General features: G+C 55.2%; 3 protein-coding genes across 4 annotated transcripts in view; 1 reads left to right on the top strand and 2 right to left on the bottom strand.

Moving 5' to 3' along the window:
- ESPN (espin) overlaps window positions 1-8,039 on the top strand; it is a 38,215-nt gene extending 30,176 nt beyond the window's left edge. The window contains exons 9-13 of the mRNA XM_006873112.1: window positions 357-502; window positions 590-853; window positions 5,738-5,817; window positions 5,907-5,918; window positions 7,892-8,039. Coding sequence (XP_006873174.1) covers window positions 357-502; window positions 590-853; window positions 5,738-5,817; window positions 5,907-5,918; window positions 7,892-8,039 — 650 coding nt within the window. The remainder of the gene's footprint in view (window positions 1-356; window positions 503-589; window positions 854-5,737; window positions 5,818-5,906; window positions 5,919-7,891) is intronic.
- A 1,548-nt stretch (window positions 8,040-9,587) lies between these two features.
- On the bottom strand, window positions 9,588-14,486 carry TNFRSF25 (tumor necrosis factor receptor superfamily, member 25). The gene is made up of 10 exons (XM_006873125.1): window positions 14,451-14,486; window positions 13,843-13,963; window positions 13,528-13,662; window positions 13,025-13,192; window positions 12,865-12,943; window positions 11,782-11,837; window positions 11,572-11,679; window positions 11,384-11,421; window positions 10,114-10,294; window positions 9,588-9,916 (listed from the first exon to the last, which is right to left on the bottom strand). The coding sequence occupies exons 1-10, from the start codon at window positions 14,484-14,486 to the stop codon at window positions 9,588-9,590; spliced, it is 1,251 nt and encodes a 416-aa protein (XP_006873187.1).
- A 1,392-nt stretch (window positions 14,487-15,878) lies between these two features.
- Window positions 15,879-18,151, bottom strand: part of PLEKHG5 (pleckstrin homology domain containing, family G (with RhoGef domain) member 5) — a 28,156-nt gene continuing 25,883 nt past the window's right edge. For both annotated transcript variants that reach the window (XM_006873111.1, XM_006873110.1), the window contains exons 17-20: window positions 17,589-17,721; window positions 17,392-17,507; window positions 17,096-17,286; window positions 15,879-16,662 (exon numbers count right to left, since the gene is read on the bottom strand). In XM_006873111.1, coding sequence (XP_006873173.1) covers window positions 15,879-16,662; window positions 17,096-17,286; window positions 17,392-17,507; window positions 17,589-17,721 — 1,224 coding nt within the window. The remainder of the gene's footprint in view (window positions 16,663-17,095; window positions 17,287-17,391; window positions 17,508-17,588; window positions 17,722-18,151) is intronic.

The following is an 18,151-nucleotide window of genomic DNA, read 5'->3' as shown; positions in this document are numbered from 1 at the left end:
TCGAGGGGCTGGTCTTAGGTAATGCCTTTGAGCTGGGCAGTCAGTGTGCTGGGCGGAGACATTCCCTAGAGTACCCAGGATCGACCCAAGAACTACTATGAACTCCTTGGGGCCCCCAGGCGGGGGCCCCGTACCCCGTGAGTAGGGCAGAAGGATGGTGGGGCCGCCATGGACTAGAGTCAAAGACCCTCCTCTGGGGGCCCTGTAGATCATGGGCTGGACTTGGAATCTAGAGAGCTGCCCTAACTGCCCCTGCCCCCATTCTCTTTAGGGGAGGGAACAAGAGATGGGGGTTGGGGCAGCAAAGATGTGGTCCAGTCCCCTAGGCCAGCTCGTTCTCTCCCACCTCTGAGCAGGCACCAAGTCTTTCAACATGATGTCCCCAACTGGCGACAACTCGGAGCTGCTGGCTGAAATCAAGGCGGGCAAGAGCCTGAAGCCAACGCCGCAGAGCAAGGGGCTGACCACAGTGTTCTCAGGCAGTGGACAGCAGGCCTCCCAGGTAGGCGGCCCAGATGGACACTCCACCTCGACTCTCCTGCCCCTTGCCTGACCGCTCCACACTCAGCCTCCCTGCTTCTCCCCACAGCCAAGCTCTCCACTGCCACTGGTGTCGCCCACACCATCACGGGCCCGCAGCCCCACCCCGCCAGCCGCTGGGCCCCAACCACTGCTTAATGGCAGCTTGGCCCCAGCGCCACCTGCCACTCCTGCGCCGGGTGTGCAGCTGGATGTGGAGGCGCTCATCCCCACACACGATGAGCAGGGCCGGCCCATCCCTGAGTGGAAGCGCCAGGTGATGGTGCGAAAGCTGCAGCTGAAGATGCAGGAGGAGGAGGAACAAAGGCGGAAGGTGGGTGGGGTGGGGCTCCCAGGGTCTGTGTGCAGGCAAAAGGCCCATCCTCTAACCCCACTCCCACTCATCCTGGCCCTTCCACATCCTGGCCACCCATACCTTTGGGGAAAAGCAGGGTAGGAAACACCCACTCCTAAGACTGTTCCTAGTGCACCAGTCCATAAATCCTTTGAAGTCAGGTTTATCAATATACCTGCAAATTGCCTGGGATACTGTTAAAAGCCAGCTCCCACTGGGGAGGTCAAGGTTCTGCATTCCTAACAAGCTCTGGGTGAAGCTGCTGCTGCTGCTAGCTCCACTTACAGGCAGGGTTTAATCCTTGTACTGCCGCTTTCCAGCTGCTGATCACTGAGCCGACTTCAGGCTCAGTTTTCTCATCTATAAGATGGGTTGCTCGTCACTAACTGGAAGTTTGAGTCATTCATTCAATAAGTGGTATGGTGCTGTGGGTTAACGCGCCAGATTGCAAAGTTGTTTGAACTGCAAGGTTGGCAGTTCAAGCTCACCAGCTGCTACTTGGAAACCCTATACAGAGTCGCTATGGGTCGGAATCAACTCGACAGCACTTAACAACCACAACAAGCATCCTTTGAAAGAGCTCTGGTTACAAGTTGGGCTACTAACCTCAAGGTCAGCAGTTCAAAACTACCAGCTGTTCCACAGGAAAAAGATGAGGCTTTCTGCTCCCGTAAAGATTTACAGCCTCAGAAACCCTGTACAGGGTCACTATGAGTCGGAACCGACTCCACAGCACATAACCACCACCAAGCATCCTCTGTGTGTCATACCCTGTTGAGACTCTGAGAATTCATGATGTGGCACTATAGGATAAGCACTGGACTGCTGGACTACTAACCGCAAGAAATGTATACAGGGTCTCTATGAGCCAGAACATACTTGACTTAAAAAAAAAAAAACGACTTTTGAAGAGCTAATGGTGGCTGCAGGGGGTCAATTAGCAAGCAATCACAGATACATACACATCAGCTTAACAGAGTGATAAGTGTTACAAAGGAGACAAAACAGGGTGATGTGAACATGAATCTCTGGGGAAGCAAGAGCAATTGGGTCAAGTTTTAGGGAAAGAGTAGATGACGTCTCAGGTGACTTGGAAGATGAGCAAGAGTTGTGGAGAGAGTTTTAGGGGAGCACAGTAGACAGGAGAGAAGAGGCTTGGATGTGGGTCTAGCAGTTCTATTCAAGGAGAGGGGAGAGGGCTAAATTAGAAAGGTCAGTAGGGGTCAGGTCACCAAGACCTGGCTGGTCACGTACAGGAAAATGGACTTTCTCTTGGAGCAGTGAGGATACAGGAATGTGGCATCATCTTGTTTGTCTACAGGGACAGAATTGTAGTGAGTTAAAGGGACTTGAGAAGTCTGGAAGTGGGTAAGAGCAGTCACTTTGGCTAGAAAAGCCTGGCCTCTTAATGACAGCCTAATGAAGGAGAAAACCCAAAACTAAACCCACTGCTATCAGGCGATTCCAACTCATAGCAACCCCTGTATAGGGTTTCCAAGGCTGTAAATCTTCCTGAGTGCAGAGAGCCTCATCTTTCAATGATGGAGAAAGTGAGGAATAAATGAGAATGTAAGAAGTGCCTGGCAAGCATAGCTCTATTCACTTGATTGTTACACTGCGAGGTGGGCATCCGGATGGGAGTCATACCTTTAGCCTGGTAGGAGTGAAGTGGAGGCCCTTTCATTCTGCATGTAAAACATGGGCAGCGCTGATGAGGAGGGTTTGGGCGGCAGGGGAGCTCTCGAGATGGGGCCCACCTGAGGCCTACCCAGCATCCAGCCTGGGAATCGCAGGCCTTGGACTGGGGTCGGGGAAGGCTGCCGTGAGTGGATATTTCAACGCCTTTTGCACGTTCCTTCGGTGGTGTAATGAGCAACCAAGCTAGGCGTGGAGACCCGGATGCCTGCCCGCTCACCCTGCCTAGGCAGCAGCGTCCAACAAGCAGCTATGCTCCCCACCAGGGACACAAGTGGACCGTGCCCATCGCCCGGAACAGCAGCCTGGGCCAAAGCCTTGCTCCAGTGTAGTCGCCCGCCTGGCCGGCATGGCTCATCCCTGCAACCGCAACCACATGGAGCCATTACACCACCTGGTACATGCAAATGGCACCCCGGCGGCCACTGCGGAAGCCCGAGTGTGGCCAGAAGGAGACGCGCCTCCCTCCCCTCTCTTGTCTTCCCCGCTTAGTTGACGGCTGCCAGCCCGTGCTGCTACCCTCGCGAGGGCTGGAGGTACTCCAGTGCGCACAACGCCATCCTTGGACCTTTCGGCGAACTCATGACCCAGGCCGACATCCTCCGCATAGAGCAGCAAATAGAAAACCTACAGGTGCTACACAAGGCGCAAAAACTAGAGGCGCGCCTGGAGCAACTGGAACGGGAGTTGGAACAACTACTTCCTATCTCGGCTGTGCTGGCGGCGCCGCGCTTCACGGTCGACCCGCGCCGAATGCACGGCCGCGCCGCCAGCTTGCCGGCCTGGTGCAGCAAGATCTCCACGCTTCTCAAGAGCATGGCATCACTGCTGGCGGCGCTAGGCGGCCGACCCGCTCACTTGACCGAGCTGCTGGCCGCCGACACCGGCCAGCCGCTGGCACCGCTACCTGACGCGCCCTGGCGGCCCGGACCGCAGTGCCTGGGTCGCTCGCACTCGCTCAGCTGGTGCCGGGACGCGGTGGCGCGTGAGATCCTTGAGTGTGGTGTCTCAGTGCAGCACCTCCGCGCCACCTATGAGCAGCTAGCCCAGAGCTCGGCACACGCGTGCGGCCCTATCCGAAAACCCTCTCTGCACGCCCCGGGCCCGGGTCGCGAGCCCATCCTCGAGGAGGACTATGTGGAAGCCGGCCCCTGCGAGTCCAACGTTGCTGTGGCCAACGACCTGTTGCCGGCGGGAGAACCACGGTGCATGCGGGACTCGTCTGCGGTGCCGGGCCGCCAGGCGGCGCTACCAGGGCTAGAGCAGCTGGCTAGTGAGCCGCAGCTCTCTGAGGTGCGCGGTGTCCAAGACTACATCGACATGCGCAAAGAGCGCATCGTCTACCTCTTCCTGGAGCACTGGCGCAAATGGACCTGCCTCGGACCCACGCGCCATACACAGGCGCGCCTGCGGAAGCTGTTACCCCGCGTGTTGGCCGCCGGCGCCGACCTGGACCCCGAGGCCGCGACCGCCCCGACCGCCCCTCAGCCATCCGTGGGCGACGGTCCCGACGGGCGGCTACGGCACCTGCTGAAGCAGCGGCAGGTAGTGGACAAGCTGCTCGGCCGCTGGCGGAACTTGCAACGACGAACAACGGCGCGCGCACCTTGGGGCCCGGGCCTAGCGCACGGTCTGTACTGGCCCGAGCACTTCCTGCCACCACTCGATGGCAGCGCGCCTCCAAGCTACGATAGCCTCACACTTGACCTTTTCATGCTCGGCTACTTCCAGCTGCTGGAGATGGGCCTGAGCCGGGAAGAGCGCAAGTTCCGCCACCTATTGTGCTATGAGATGTTCGACCGGTTGGGCAGCCACTCCTGGGAACTCATTCGCCACTTCCACCGTGTGGTACTCGAGGAGGTGGAGGCAGGCCGACGCAACTGGAGCGACGGCTTTGAGGACCTTAGGCGCCAGTTCTTCGAAGACGGCGGCTTGGAGAATGGGCCTGCTGGGAAGGAGGAGAAGGAAGAAGAGAGAGAAGAAAAAGAGGAGGAAGAGAAGGAGACAGAGGAGCGGGAGCCTGTAGAAGAGACAGTTTCAGCTCAGACCGAGGACTGGTCAGAAGAGCAACCCGAGGCCCCTGCGCCACAGCCCCCGCCCCCGCCCGCCCCGCCACCCACGCTGCCATCGGACCTGCCTAGTTCTGAGATCGCGGCTGAAGACCCCCTGGAACTGGTGTTAGAGATGGGCGAGTTCAGCAATGAAGACATCTGCCGCTACATCGACCGCAGCTTCTCATTTTGGAAGGAGAAGGAGGCAGAGTTGTTTGACATTTGAACAGAGAATCCAAAATTCACCTTCAGGCATCTTAACCCGGGCTGGGATGCCTGTTTGAGGCCCTGAGGTGGCCAGAAGCTGGCAGAAGAGTCCAGGGCAGTTGGTCTTGGAAGGCTAAAAAGTGCTCAGCTCCAGGCTGCGCCAGTCTTTGAAGTTCCATCATGTCAAGATGTGGGACATTGGCCAGGAGGGGTGGGCTGTGTCAGACCATAACAATAGCCATAGACCTTGCTGGGCTCTGCACAGAGCCAGGCAGAAGATGCAGGCTCTAGAGTAAGGGACTGAGGTGTGACCCTCTCTCTCTAGATTTCACTTACACTCACAGCTACCTTCCTGGCTGCGGTCAGGGGGGCACCTGTACAGTGTTGTGTGTGCTGTGCTACGTGAAAACCCTTTTCCTTCTGTAACACCAAGTAATAAAACTCTTTTCTGTCAGTGCCTGTGTTGGACCACCCCACAATTGCAGAGCTGGTGCCCATTCCATCTGGGGAAAAGACAGGTGTGGGCAGAAGGTCGTTCATGGGTTATCAGGGATATCAGCTGGCAGGAGCTCTGAGGGCCCACGTCTGGGTCTACCCAGAGATTCTGGGTCCATCTGTCCACTGTCCCAGTGCTGAACCAGGCTCAGGGTCTCTGGGGATCACTCAACGACTACATTCTACTTCTACATCAACTCTTACTTCCTACATCATGACCCAGCCTTAATCTCTCTAGGGCCCAGAGGGCAGAAGCTGTGATCAGATACGCCCCCATAACTGGCATCAGAAGGGTCTCTTCCTGCACCCCTATCTGTGTCCCATCATCCCTACTCTTCCAAGCTCCCTTCTCCTTGATTGGGGATGTTCTTCTTCCAGCCATTGCTGGTCCTGAAGCTCTGTGGTTGTGTTTCAGGAGGAGGAGGAGGAAGCCCGATTGGCCAGCATGCCTGCCTGGAGGCGGGACATCCTGCGGAAGAAACTGGAAGAGGAGAGGTGAGCACAAATGATGGGGCCTGGCTGGGTATCTGAATTGTATACCTGAAGTGGTGACACCAACTAACATTGTCTTTTTTTCCTTCCAGGGAGCAGAAGCGGTGAGTGGGGGGCTGGGCCCTACTGCCTCCCCTTCCTGCACTGTGTCACAGAGACCTGCCCTCTTGTTCCCACATCCAGCCCCATTTTAACATTCTCCTTGTCACTCTGTTCACAATACCACCAGACCTTTTCTCCCAAACAGCTTTCCCCAACATCTTAGTAACTTTGCCCCATAGCCAGCTCCCATTTCCCACTAGCCCCACCACAGTGAACTTAGCCCCAGTATCAATAGCCTTCATCATCTGTGCCCCCCAAACTTAGTTTCTGACCCCAGTGCTGTCCAACAGAAATGTAATGTGAGTCACATATGTAGTAATTAAAATTTTTCTAGTAGCCACATTAAAACACATAAATAAATCCGATCCACTGCCACTGTGTCAACGAGGACTCATAGAGGGTTTCTGAGACTAAATCTTTATGAGAGCAGACAGCCTCTTTTCTCCTGCTGACCTTGAGTTAGCAGTCCAACTCAGAACCCACAACATTACCAGGGCTCCTTGTTAGAATGGGTACATTCCCATTTTTCAGATGAGGGAACTGAGGCCTGGTGGCTGTACTAAAGTCCTAAAGCAAGGACTAAAATTCAGGTCAAATTCAAAAGCCTAAACCCTTCAAGGGCACCCTGTCATTACCCCCCAACAGCAGAACCCCCTTTTGATAGATACATTTCTCAACTAAAATGCCCAGAACACATAGCCAGGCAGGTATGAAAACAGACCTATATATATAAATTGTTGTTGTTATTGTTAAGTGCCATGGAGTTGGTTCTGACTCACAGTGACCCTATATAGGGTTTCTGAGGCGTAGGTTTAAACCGCTGACCTTGTGGTTAGCAGTTCATTGCTTATCCTACAGTGCCACACCAGGAGTCCACATACTTAAATGTTGTTGTTAAGTGTTGTAGCGTTGGTTTCAACTCAGAGCAACCTGTATAAGGTTTCCAAGGAGCAGCTGGTGGATTTGAACAGCCAACTTTGTGGTTAGCAGTCCAGTGCTTATCATACAGCACCACACCAGGACTCCTCATATAGAAAATAGTGAATTTAATTTTAATAACGTTTTATGTAGCCCAGTATATCTCATATAACATATAATTAATATAAAAAGTTACTAAGGTATTTTACATTTGAAACTAAGGCTTTGAAAAATCTCATGTATTTTATAACTAAAACCCATCCCAATTTAGACCAGCCCCATTTCAAATATTCAATAACCACATGTGGCAGGCGGGCTCTCCTGTCAACAGAACCAAGAAAACCAATGGCAATCAGTTCTGACATGGGAAGCCTCATGTGTGCAGAGAACTGCTCCATAGGGTTTTCCCACCAGTGACCTGGAAGCAGAACACCAGGCCTGTCTTCTGAGGTGTCTGGATGGGTTTGAATTGTCAACCTTTAGGGTTAATAGCTGAGTGCTTAGCCATTTTTGCCATCTAAGAACTCGACCTTGTCAACAGTATCCCTATAGTCTAATAAACTTGTCCCTAACTACACAGCTCCCATCTCCTGATAATGTGGTCCCTCTGCCCCAGCCCCAATAGCCTAACCCATGCTCTATAACTCCGGTCCTGGCCCCTAAAATCTTGCCCTCTGTACCTCATAGCCCCTCATTCATTTACTAATAACCTAGGATGGCCTGCCACAGAACGACCCAACATGTTTCCAATAATGCCCACCCCCACAATAATCCATCTGTGGCCTCCCACTCGTGTGCCCCAATAACCTCTGCTCTCAATCAAGCCTCTCTGTCCCCAGCCATTCTGCTATGAGCTGGAAGCTACTACACAGCAATGGATTTGGTTTGTGGTTTCTTCCAAGAACACATTGCCCTGTCCACCTTTGCCCTCAGTAGATGACCCAGCTCAGGTGCCTGTCCCTCCCTCTCTGTCCACCCTCCCCACCCCTTCACACACACACAAGTGCCTATAGCCAGGCTCCACCGTAGTTCTGCCCTCACCCCATCCCACCCCCAGGAAAGAGGAGGAGAGACAGAAGCTAGAGGAGCAGCAGCGAGAGAAAGAACAGTCGGAGAAGCTGCGGACACTGGGCTACGATGAGACCAAGCTGGCACCCTGGCAGCGACAGATCATCCTGAAGAAAGGGGACATCGCTAAGTACTAGGTGTCGTGGCCTTTTGTCCTCAACCCTGCAAGTTCGAGACCCCAGTCCCTGCGCCTGCCTGCCTGCCTATGGCAGTGGAAGGGCTGGGAGCAGCACCGCCTCCCCACCAGCGCTGGAACCCCTCCACCCCCTCTTCCCCCCACCCTCCGCATCCCAGCCCTGGGTGAAGCTGGGCTGGAGCACTCCCCCGCCACAACGGCTCAGAGGCAAAAAAGATGCTGCTTATTTGCATGCTGATTTATATATATTTGCATTTTGTTGAATGTCAAAGCACAGAGCTCTCCCGACCCTGGGTGGTGACTTTGTTTCCTGCAGGGTGCGCCTGCAGCCCCCTCCCCCGCACCCCGGAACTTGAGTCGTAGGCGCATCCTGGGCGGAGGCTGGGGACAATGAGGATGGGGCTTTCCTCCCTCCCTGACCCAGATCTGCGCTGCCCAGCCTAGCCTCATTTCCCATCCCCGGCGAGGGTTTCCTCTCAGTCATTTGTTTACCAGAAACGACGAAAACTGCGAACTGCCCGTAAACCGGGAGACAACTGCTCCAGGATCATCTCTGCCCCCTCCCCAGTTAGGTCTGCTCCTGGGCCCTTCTACTAATCCAGTGGAGGACTAGGGAACCTGGACTGGCTCTCCAATCAGCTGCCTAGCCCCTGCTCCCCCTCCCTCTCTGCCCTCCATTAAAACTCTCTCAGCCACTGGGCTTCCAGCCTCTCACTCGCCGCTGTGGGGCCTTCCTCTTTATGTTTCTAAGGCTAACTGGTCGGCATAGGGAAGTGGGTGGCTTTGGGGCTAAGGGCCACATGGCTCCCATGAACTCCCCTTGGTAGAAGCATATCTAAGGTCTGGCAGATATGAGACATACTCTAGGTGACACTTGAAGGGGGCGCCACTGAGCAGTTGCTGTTAGCCCAGCATGCCCAATGTCCAAGCAAGGTAGACACAGGGAGGCATGGTTGGGGTGGTGGGAGCAGATGGAGCATTTGCCCCCAAGGGCAAGTGCAAGGGGCTCCAAAGAAGCATGGAATGACTTTGAGTTGCCACAAATATGAAAGTCACCCGACAGGCAGCAGGCCGTGTTTCAGATGCGCAACTAAGAGACACCCTGAAGTAATGTCTGCCAAGGTGCTAAGAGGGGGCTACAAAATTTCATTGGGAAAATCTAATGAAAAGATAATGGTCCCAGACCTTGAGGTGGCATAACCCCTGGCCCTTTTCATGCCCTCCAGGAAGCCAAGCCCAGGTTTTTGTACCCCAGTCCTGTACAAACAGCAAGCAGCTTTTCTTCAGATATTTATTACCAAGGCCTCCGCCACACTCAGACCAAGAAACAGTGGAACATCTCCTGACCCCTCCCCCAATATTTGTCAATGCTTCGCCCTGAACCGGAACTCTGGGGCAAGCAGGGGAGAAACTGGCGGGCACTGCTATGCAGGGCCGGGCCGGGCCATAGGCTTTATAAGTGACATAAAATGTCTACACGCATAAGTAACTGTACTTAGAGCTTCTCAAAGGGTCCACCCGAGCCCTGAGGCGGCGGGTGGGATCCATTTCATGGGCCACGCTGCAGGCGGCTGCGCAGATCCTCTGCGCAGCCATCCAGCCCCATGCGCTCCAGGGCCGCGTAAACGGCGCCCAAGCCCGCGGGCTGCTGCTGGCGCCAGCGCTTGAGCATCTCGTATTGCTGATCACGGAAGCGGCCCACCTCCACCTCCACGGCCTCAATCTCCGCTTCGCGAAGTCCCAGAGTACGCACGAACTCCTTCCAGCGCCGAGCAGGCACAGCATCCATCACATCATAAAGTTGTGGGCCTGGCTGGAGCATGGCAACTGCTGAACCTGCAGGGGGCGCTGGCGGAAGCGCAGGCACCAGAGGCTGGCCTGAAGCGGGTCAGAGAGAACCAATAGGAATGCGGCTAGAGCTAGAAGCCGGGTGGGGAATGATGTGGGGAGCAGAGCTAGACAAAGGCCAGCCTGGTCATTTAGGGAGCAGGAAGTGGGCAAGTGATGATTGGGAAACCACAACTTCCCACCTCGCACTCCGAAAAATGGGGTCAGGGCCTCAGGCCACTGCTTACCAAGGGTTCTGCTGGGCAGTTGGTCCCAGGACCATGGCACCTCTGGGCAGAGTGTCTCCTGGCTCTGAGGGGAGTCAGAAGTCCAGCTGTTGCTAACCAACTGGACAGTGCAAACCTTCTCAGTGTTGCTGAGTGGGGTTAGGAGGTTATGGGTGCCATCCAAGGATGAGGGGTAAGTGGCCTGGAAATCAAGAAGGGCTTGAGTAAGTTTTGTCTAATAAGACTCCTTTGTTGGGGTCTCTGACTAGCAGTGACCAGATCCTTGGTTCCGCCTATAACCATTCCCAATGCTTCCTCCCCAGTTAGCCATGATCTCCCACTGGAGCCTTCTCCCACCACAGTTGCCATCTGCCTGGAATACCCTATCCCTCCATTTACGCTTGTGGGCAGCCTTTACGTGCCCCTGGGGAGGTCTCCCCTTAACACACTCAGCCAGCTGAATAGACACTCTTGTTCACACATTCCTGCTCCAGCAGACTGTAGCCTTGGGGTGATGACTGAGCTGGCCTTGTTTACTGATACTCAGCTCTCCTTGTTCACTAAGTCTGCTAATCAAGGCTGGTGTGTTACCATGATGCTGAACACGTTTCAGTGGAGCTTCCAGATTAAGATAAACTAGGATATCAAGGAGCTCTGGTAGCGTAGTGGTTACGAATTGGGCTGTGAACCTCAAGGTCGGCAGTTCAAAACTATCAGCGGTTCCGTGGGGGAAAGATGAGGCTTTCTGCTCCCGTAAAGATTTACAGCCTCGGAAACCTGTACAGGGTCTCTATGGGTCAGAATCGACTCGACAGCACTTAACAACAACACAACAGGAAACTCTGGTTCTTGGAAACCCTAAACAGGGTCACTATGGGTCGGAACCGACTCGACGGCACTTAACAACAACAGAAAACCCTGGTATCAGCCAATGAAAAATTGCATGAATCACAACCGTTCAAACCCACTATATATGGGGTTGCCATGAGTCCTGGTGTGGCGCTGTGGATTAATGCATCAGACTGCAAAGTCATGTGAACTGCAAGTTCGGTGGTTTGAACTCACCAGCTGCTCCTTGGAAACACTATACAGGGTCCCTATGGGTCAGAATTGACTTGATGGCACTTAAGAACAACAACATGAGTCAGGTGCCAACTCCATAGCAGCTTAATAACCACCACCGGCACACTGGAAACTACAAGCTCTAAGAAGGCCCAGTTTCTCCACTCCAGAGGCTGTGGCCCAGGGAACCTGCCTACCCTCTTCCCCAGCACATTGCTGAAACTCTTACCTGCAAAGGGTTCAGGGGATCCATCCCAGCTTCATCTGCTCAGAGAGAAAGAGAGGGGTTGGGCAGCTCCAGGCAAGGTCTCTGGGTTCCTGTATATCCTACACTCCCTGCCTCAGTTCCCCTCCTTTATCATGACTGAGTGGGTTCACCCATCCTCACCCCAGGTTCCAAAGAATGTGCACACTTACCAAGAATCATGGGCTTATGAAGCTGGTAGCGCCGGTACAAATAGGTCAGCATGGCGCCAAGCAGGAGTGGGACCACCAAGCTTGCCAGGAGCACCTGGACCCAAAACACTGAAAAGGCAGTTGGTGGGTGGGTAATGGTGGTCACCATACCCCAAATGCTCCTTGGCCTAGCCCAACACCCCCCACTCCCATCCCAAACATGCCACCTACTCTGTCTCCAGCCACAGATAGCAACACAGGGCTCAGGACAGCTCCCAAGAGTGCTCCTGCAAGGGGAGGGGGCCAGGTGGACATGAGGGAGGACATACCCTGGCAGGCGCTACCCAGGACTACCTGATATCCTCTCCTGAATGTAGCCCAAGAATGTAACAGAAGTCTTGCTGAAATGTCACCTGTGTCCCTGATAACAGTAGCAACCACCATTTATTGAGCTTCTTCTAGGCTGGATTGATGGACTTTAGAATGTCAGTGTCAAGGGCAGAGATTCTGCCTATTTTGTTCCTCTAACCCTTAGAGCTCTGGTAGCGTAGTGGTTACGAATCGGGCTGTGAACCACAAGGTCAGCAGTTCAAAACTACCAGCTGTTCCGCAGGAGAAAGATGAGGCTTTCTGCTCCCGTAAAGATTTACAGCCTCGGAAACCCTGTACAGGGTCACTATGAGTCGGAACCAACTCCACGGCACATAATAGCAACCCTTAGAATGGAATTCCAGTGTGATGCTGTAGAATCAGGACTAAACTGCTAACCACAAGGTTGGCAGTTCAAACCCATCAGCTACTCCTTGGAAACCCTGTACAGGGTCGCTATGAGTCAAAACTGACTCAATGGCACATAACAACAACAACCCCTCGAACAATGTCTGGAAACAGTAGATGTTCAGTACCTATTTGTTGAGGGAATGAATGAATCCTAGCACTATGGATAAAACTATTAACATCCTGATGTTTCAAATAGAAGCACCATGGATCAGAGAGATTATGTAACATGCCCAAGGCCTCCCTGCCCAAGTTTTGAACCCATGCCAAAGTAATTCTCTTTACATGTGAAACTAATCCCATCTTTAGTGTGCACTGTTAGGATCACTCAAGGAAATTCTTAGAGAGAGAGACAATGTGCCCCCTTACGTATCTGCAGTTAATATCCTTCTACCACTTGTGTTTGCCTGAAGCCAGGTACACTCCTCTGTGCCCCTCATCCTGAGACTCCCTCACCCCCAAATTAGCAGCTGCTTCCCATGTCCACCCCACCCTGCTGACAGCCTCCCTTCTCCCCCAGTCCAGATAGGAAGTTACGTGGGACAGGTTGAGCAGCCATCACCGTGTTTGTAGAAGCCAGGCAGGCACGCCCCGCAATCCGTGTCTCTGCCTGAACCTGTGGTCCAAGAGATGGAGTGGTCAGGATGGATGAGGCAGGAGACAGGGTTGGAGAGATTTACGGGCAAGTGATACTCACAGGGCACATGAGTGTGGCGATGCAGAGCCCCGCAGTCTAAGCACGGAAGGCAGTGGAAGGGAGAGGCAGCACTACAGCGCAGGACAGAGCACTCCTTGAACCAGCCCTGCTCACAGCCACACCGGGTGTTCGACACTGCTGAACAGTTCTCCAGGGCGACCTGAAAGGCTGCTTGGGATGTGGGGAGATAGGAAATGCATAGGTCACCAGAGCAGAAAGGCCAGCGCAGAAAGCCCCTGAGAATGAAGATAAAGAGAGAGGGTATCCCCTCCCCCAAGGCACAGAGATGGCTGCAGCCTCAGAGGCCAAGACACTAAGAGACAGGAAGGACAACAGGAAACAGGAGAGACAAGGTGCCCTAAAGCAGGATTTTGGTTCAAGAACCTGGGATGAGGGATCACAGGGTACTTGCACCCCAACCGCAGCTTCTTCCAGAAAGACCCATGATTCATAGATGCCGTTCCCCAGAATTCCCCACCCCCAAGCACTAGGCAGCCCCTCACCCTGCTCATCACAGGTCTGGCAGCGGGCACAGCGAGTCTCATAGTGGTTCTCCCTGGTCAGAAAGGTGCCCTGGGGACACGGAAGGCAGATGGCAGCCCCACATGGCTTTGTGCAAGGGGCCTTCAGGTAGTACCCTATGAAACCGGGACAGAGGCCAGTAAAAGGGAACTGCCCACACACTTAACTCATCCTTCCTTTCTCTTGAGCTCTACTTCCTTCCCAGACTGTCCCCATCTACCTGCCACTTCTCTGACCCCTACCTGGTTCCTCAGCCGCCAGCCTGCCCTTCCCCCCTACCATCACAGACCACTCACCTGCTGGGCAGCCCTTGCAACAGAGCAGACCATACCTCTTCTGGGAGTCTTGGGCACAGTCACACCTGGGGTTAGGTGTGTTGTCCTGGCCCTGGGCTCCCAGCAGCACCAGGAGCAGGGCCTAGGGGAGAGAGAGTGCTGATTCCAACAGGGCTGCCTCCACCTGAGCATTTGCTACCTGTCTCCCCACTCCAGGCCCCAGAATGTGGCCTCAGAGCAACCCAGTTCCCAGGCTCAGCACACACCAGGCTTCCCAGAGAGCAGAGGAGGTTCAGGACAGCTCCTTTCACTGTCTCCCTCAGGACAAGAATTGGGGCTGTCTGAGCCCCACCCCCACCCCACTCAGGCCTTTTAGAGGTGGGGGACACTGATGCTTGTCTGCCTGAGGCCCCCTAGGTCCCTTGAGTCCTGGCAGGGGCTTCCTCCCAGCGGAAGGTCCCCGCCCAGGCTGAACTTCTAACTAGGTCGGCAGCAAGCCAGCCCAGCCCCCAGCTTGGCTGGGAACAGAGACTTGCCTGCCCCAGGCCCCTTCCTTTAGCACAACCGCTGCGTCCGGTGGGGTGCCAAAGAAAGGCTTGAGGCTTTGTGGAATCCTGCGCCCCACTCACCGCAGCCACCGCGCAGCACCAGGGCCACAGCTCCATGCTCCGTGTTGTGCCTAGCCCTCCAACAGGGTGCACTGCTGGGCCCAGGCTCCCCACTCTGCCTGCCAGCTCCAAGCCCACAGGGAAGGTCCGCCCCACGTTGCCTGTGAGAGCCCGCCTCAGGGTGGTGGCTAGGGCGGGGCACGGTCATTCCCCAGGGCTTCCGGACCTGAGCACCTACCACCCGGTGCCCCCGGTGCCCCCACTGCGCTGGTCCTTCCAGAACCTGCTGAGGATGGAGAAGTACCCAACCCTATGCCCTAAACAAGTGCCTGCTCCTCCCTGGGCCTGGCACCCCAGCATGGAGGTGATGGGGAGGGGGAGAACGGATGGGACAGGACACACACACACTCATCTTCCCAGGAGTACTTGTGGGGTGAGAGTGCAGGGGATCCCCTCTGCTGCAGTACTCAATACCAATTCCTAGGAGTACTGTCAGACATCAACTCATTGGACAACCAAGGCAGGGTCCCAGGAAGACGCCTCAAGGAGGGCTCTCAGGGGATAACAGTCTTGGGGTAGGGTAGGCAACTTGGCCTAGGCTGTGGGTTCAGGAACCCCTACCCCGCACTTCCCTGCTACCAGTGCTGGGAGCCACCACAGAGCTTAAGTCCACCTGAACCAGAACAGGAATGGATTCCAAAAGCAAAGGCCTCTTTCCAGTGGAGTATATACAAGTCTTTATAAAAGAAACAAAAACTTAATAAATATGCAACTTTACAGAAAGCCCAACCCAAGACCTGTGGGGGCCAGCAGGGCCAGTGGGGCACAGGAGCAGGGAACGGTCCAGTCCAGTTTGGGGCCAATGAGGGTGGCAGTGGGAGCCTGGACCCAGAGCTCTAGAGGCCAGCCCAGGGTGTTGTTTAGCTGGGAACTTCAAGAAGACAGCAAAGGGGCTCCTGCCTGGCAGACTCAGGCCAGGTTAGTTGGGGGTGGGGGCTGCGAGGTGGGGTTCTGCCAGGACCTCCCCCACTTCCATCCAGTCTGACAAAGTGCAAACTGGCCCTACTGGGCCAGCAGGGGCCCTGCCCTCATTCCTCATGTGCAACACAGGCAGTGGCTGGAGTAGTTGCCGGTACCCCCGCGAGGCATGCTGTCTGCTGTCCCTTGGTCAATAGCACCCTTGGGGGCCTCCCTCTGTTCACACCTCCCTGTTGGGTAAAGGAGGAAAACAGTTCTTCCTTAGCTGATGCCATTTACAGAGGGCCCCTGGGTCCCCTCTCCTCCCCACTGGAAACCTCAGGGCCCTATTCCACTGTCTCTCAGAGCCACCCCAAGCCAGGCCCTCGGGCAGGTCCTGGGCTCTCCTCTCAGCCATGACTATGTGTCCCTATCCAGCCCCTGGAATCACTGTCCCCAGGTTCACCTGCCCTCTAGCCTTGGCCAGGTCACTCACGAGGCAGTGAGGGTGGAGTTGAGCAGCAGGGTGGTCCTGATTCTGTAGAGTTGAGCCAGGGTCAGCCTCCTGTGCTGAGCAGAGATGCTTGGCGGGGGCTCCGGCTGGACTCCGGGCAAGGCCCCTGAGGGCAATTCCCTCTGTGGCCTCCTGGTGAGGCCTGAGAAATCCCCTGCCAGGCCACTGGTTTCTTCCTCAGGTTCCACCAGCTCAGGACCCCTGCCAGGGCTGGGGATTCCCTGGCAATCCCAGCGAGGGCCAGCTCCCTGAGAGGAGCGTTGAGTCCTAGCTCCGGGGGCTGTAGGGGCCAGGCAGAGCTCCGACAAGCTGCGGCTGGGGGCTGGAGGCTCTCTGAGGGTGGCGGTTCCTGACAGCAGGTGGAGGAGGTTGGCCTCTGATTTGGACTTGAGTAAATGGGGCAGGTGAGGCAGTAGCTGGACAGGGGTGCGGCGGCGGAGACGGGGCGAAGATGGGGATGAAGGAACTGGAGGCACCTCTGGGGGCCGGGGCACTGGCTCTGTCACAGGGGCTGGGGCCACAAAGTCTTGCAGAGAGGTGGGTGAGAGAGTGCCATAAGCAGAATCCATGGAGCAGGAGCGACCATCCACTGGGCCAAGGGGCAGCAGCTCGCTGGTGGGGGTGATGGAGGAGTTCGTGGTACCCATGGAGGTCTCATCTGACGGGGAGTTCAGGGGGCCGCTCTCAAACTCGGGTGAAGACAGTGTCTCCCCAGGCTCTATCACTACCATGGCCAGGGTCTCTGTGGAGCCGTCCGAGGCACTGTGGGGTCCGGAGGAGAGAGTCAGCCCAACCAAAGGAAATCAGACCACCTGGAGCAGCCCTGTGCCAAGCAACGCAGAGATTTACAGCCTCTAGGAGCTTGAGGCTCAGAGATGCAAGCCTGTGACATATATACCACATGTCCCAACACCTGCGCCCACAATAGACATTAATAATGGATTGTAGCACATCTCAATCCTCAACCTAGCACTCCAACAGCTACCATTGATGAGATGTGGCACTCAAGATGAAAACAGCTCACTCACTGTCCCCTCCTAGACTCTGGTCACAGAGTGCATGCACACACACACACATATGCCCATCAGCTCCACAGAAGGAGGCCCTGGCCAGTGTTAATGGCCTTGGAAATGGGAGGCCTGGGGTGGAAGGCCTGCTCATCTGGGACTTACTGGGAGGTCTCGGGTATGCCTACCAGTGCTGAGAGTCGAGGCTGTTGTTGCTTTTGCGCAGGATGGTGGGGGAGCTGGCAGTCGAAGTGCTGCTCTCCCCATCCTCCTCCTCCTCCTCTTCCTCCTCCTCCTGTTCATCCTCTTCCTCCTCCAGGCTCTGCAGGGGCTGCTGAGTACCCGTGTGCTCCTGTACACGTAGCTGCTGTAGCTGGTTCTACAGGTGGGGTCGAGGTATCCAGAGGCAGATGGGCGGTAAGCAGCAGCCACCACCACACTACCCTACCCACCTCATCCACCCACACAGGACTCTTGTCCTGACCTGGGCATTGAAGATGGCATCCACCCAGCCGCGGCATAAGGCCTGGCCGCTGGCCTGGAACGTGTAAGCCCCCACAGCGCTGTGGAACTCATTCAGGTAGATGAGGAGGAAAGATCCTGGTGAAAGAAAGCCCCTAGTCAGCTAAGATCGCAGCCTCTCCCTGTACCAGCCCCTTACCTAGGAGCTGGGCTCTTCACCAGGGTCCCGAAGCTCCCGGCACACAATCTTGTCCACTAGCAGTGGTGGCCTGATGACCTTGGTCCTCTCAGCCCTCTTCACTGCCTTGGTCACCAAGAGCAGGTCTGTGAAGAGGAAGCAGTACACGTCCATCTGCAGGGATGGAGAGAGACCGTTGGGGTCAGGGCCAGGATCCTGGAGTCTCAGGCAGGGACCCTCAGCCTGTCTGTTGCAATATCCTCCTGGGGAGTGGGGGAAGGGACTCAGATTCTGGCAATCACCTCTCCCACCCCCTCCCAAAATGAAACTTTAAGGAAAATTTAAATGAAGACACTGAACTGTGCTCTGAAAAACTGGCTAAGATGCTACACTTTTAGTTTTATCTATTTCACCACAACAAAAAATGGCTTTTGAAGTGGGGAGCAGTTAATCTTGCATTCCAGGAACAGAAGACCCTAGGACCATCAAGGAAGGAGAACATAAGCTGAACATGCGACCCCAACCAGAGAAGCAGCAACACGAGATGGAGGCAGAGATGAGGACATGGAAAGACAGAGCAGCTGAGGACTCTAGACTCATGGAA

This window comes from Chrysochloris asiatica, unplaced genomic scaffold (assembly GCF_000296735.1).
Source record: "Chrysochloris asiatica unplaced genomic scaffold, ChrAsi1.0 scaffold00223, whole genome shotgun sequence".
Taxonomy (NCBI): Eukaryota; Metazoa; Chordata; class Mammalia; order Afrosoricida; family Chrysochloridae; genus Chrysochloris; species Chrysochloris asiatica.
The sequence above is the reverse complement of the archived record's forward strand: the minus strand, read 5'-3'. Positions and strand labels throughout refer to the sequence as shown.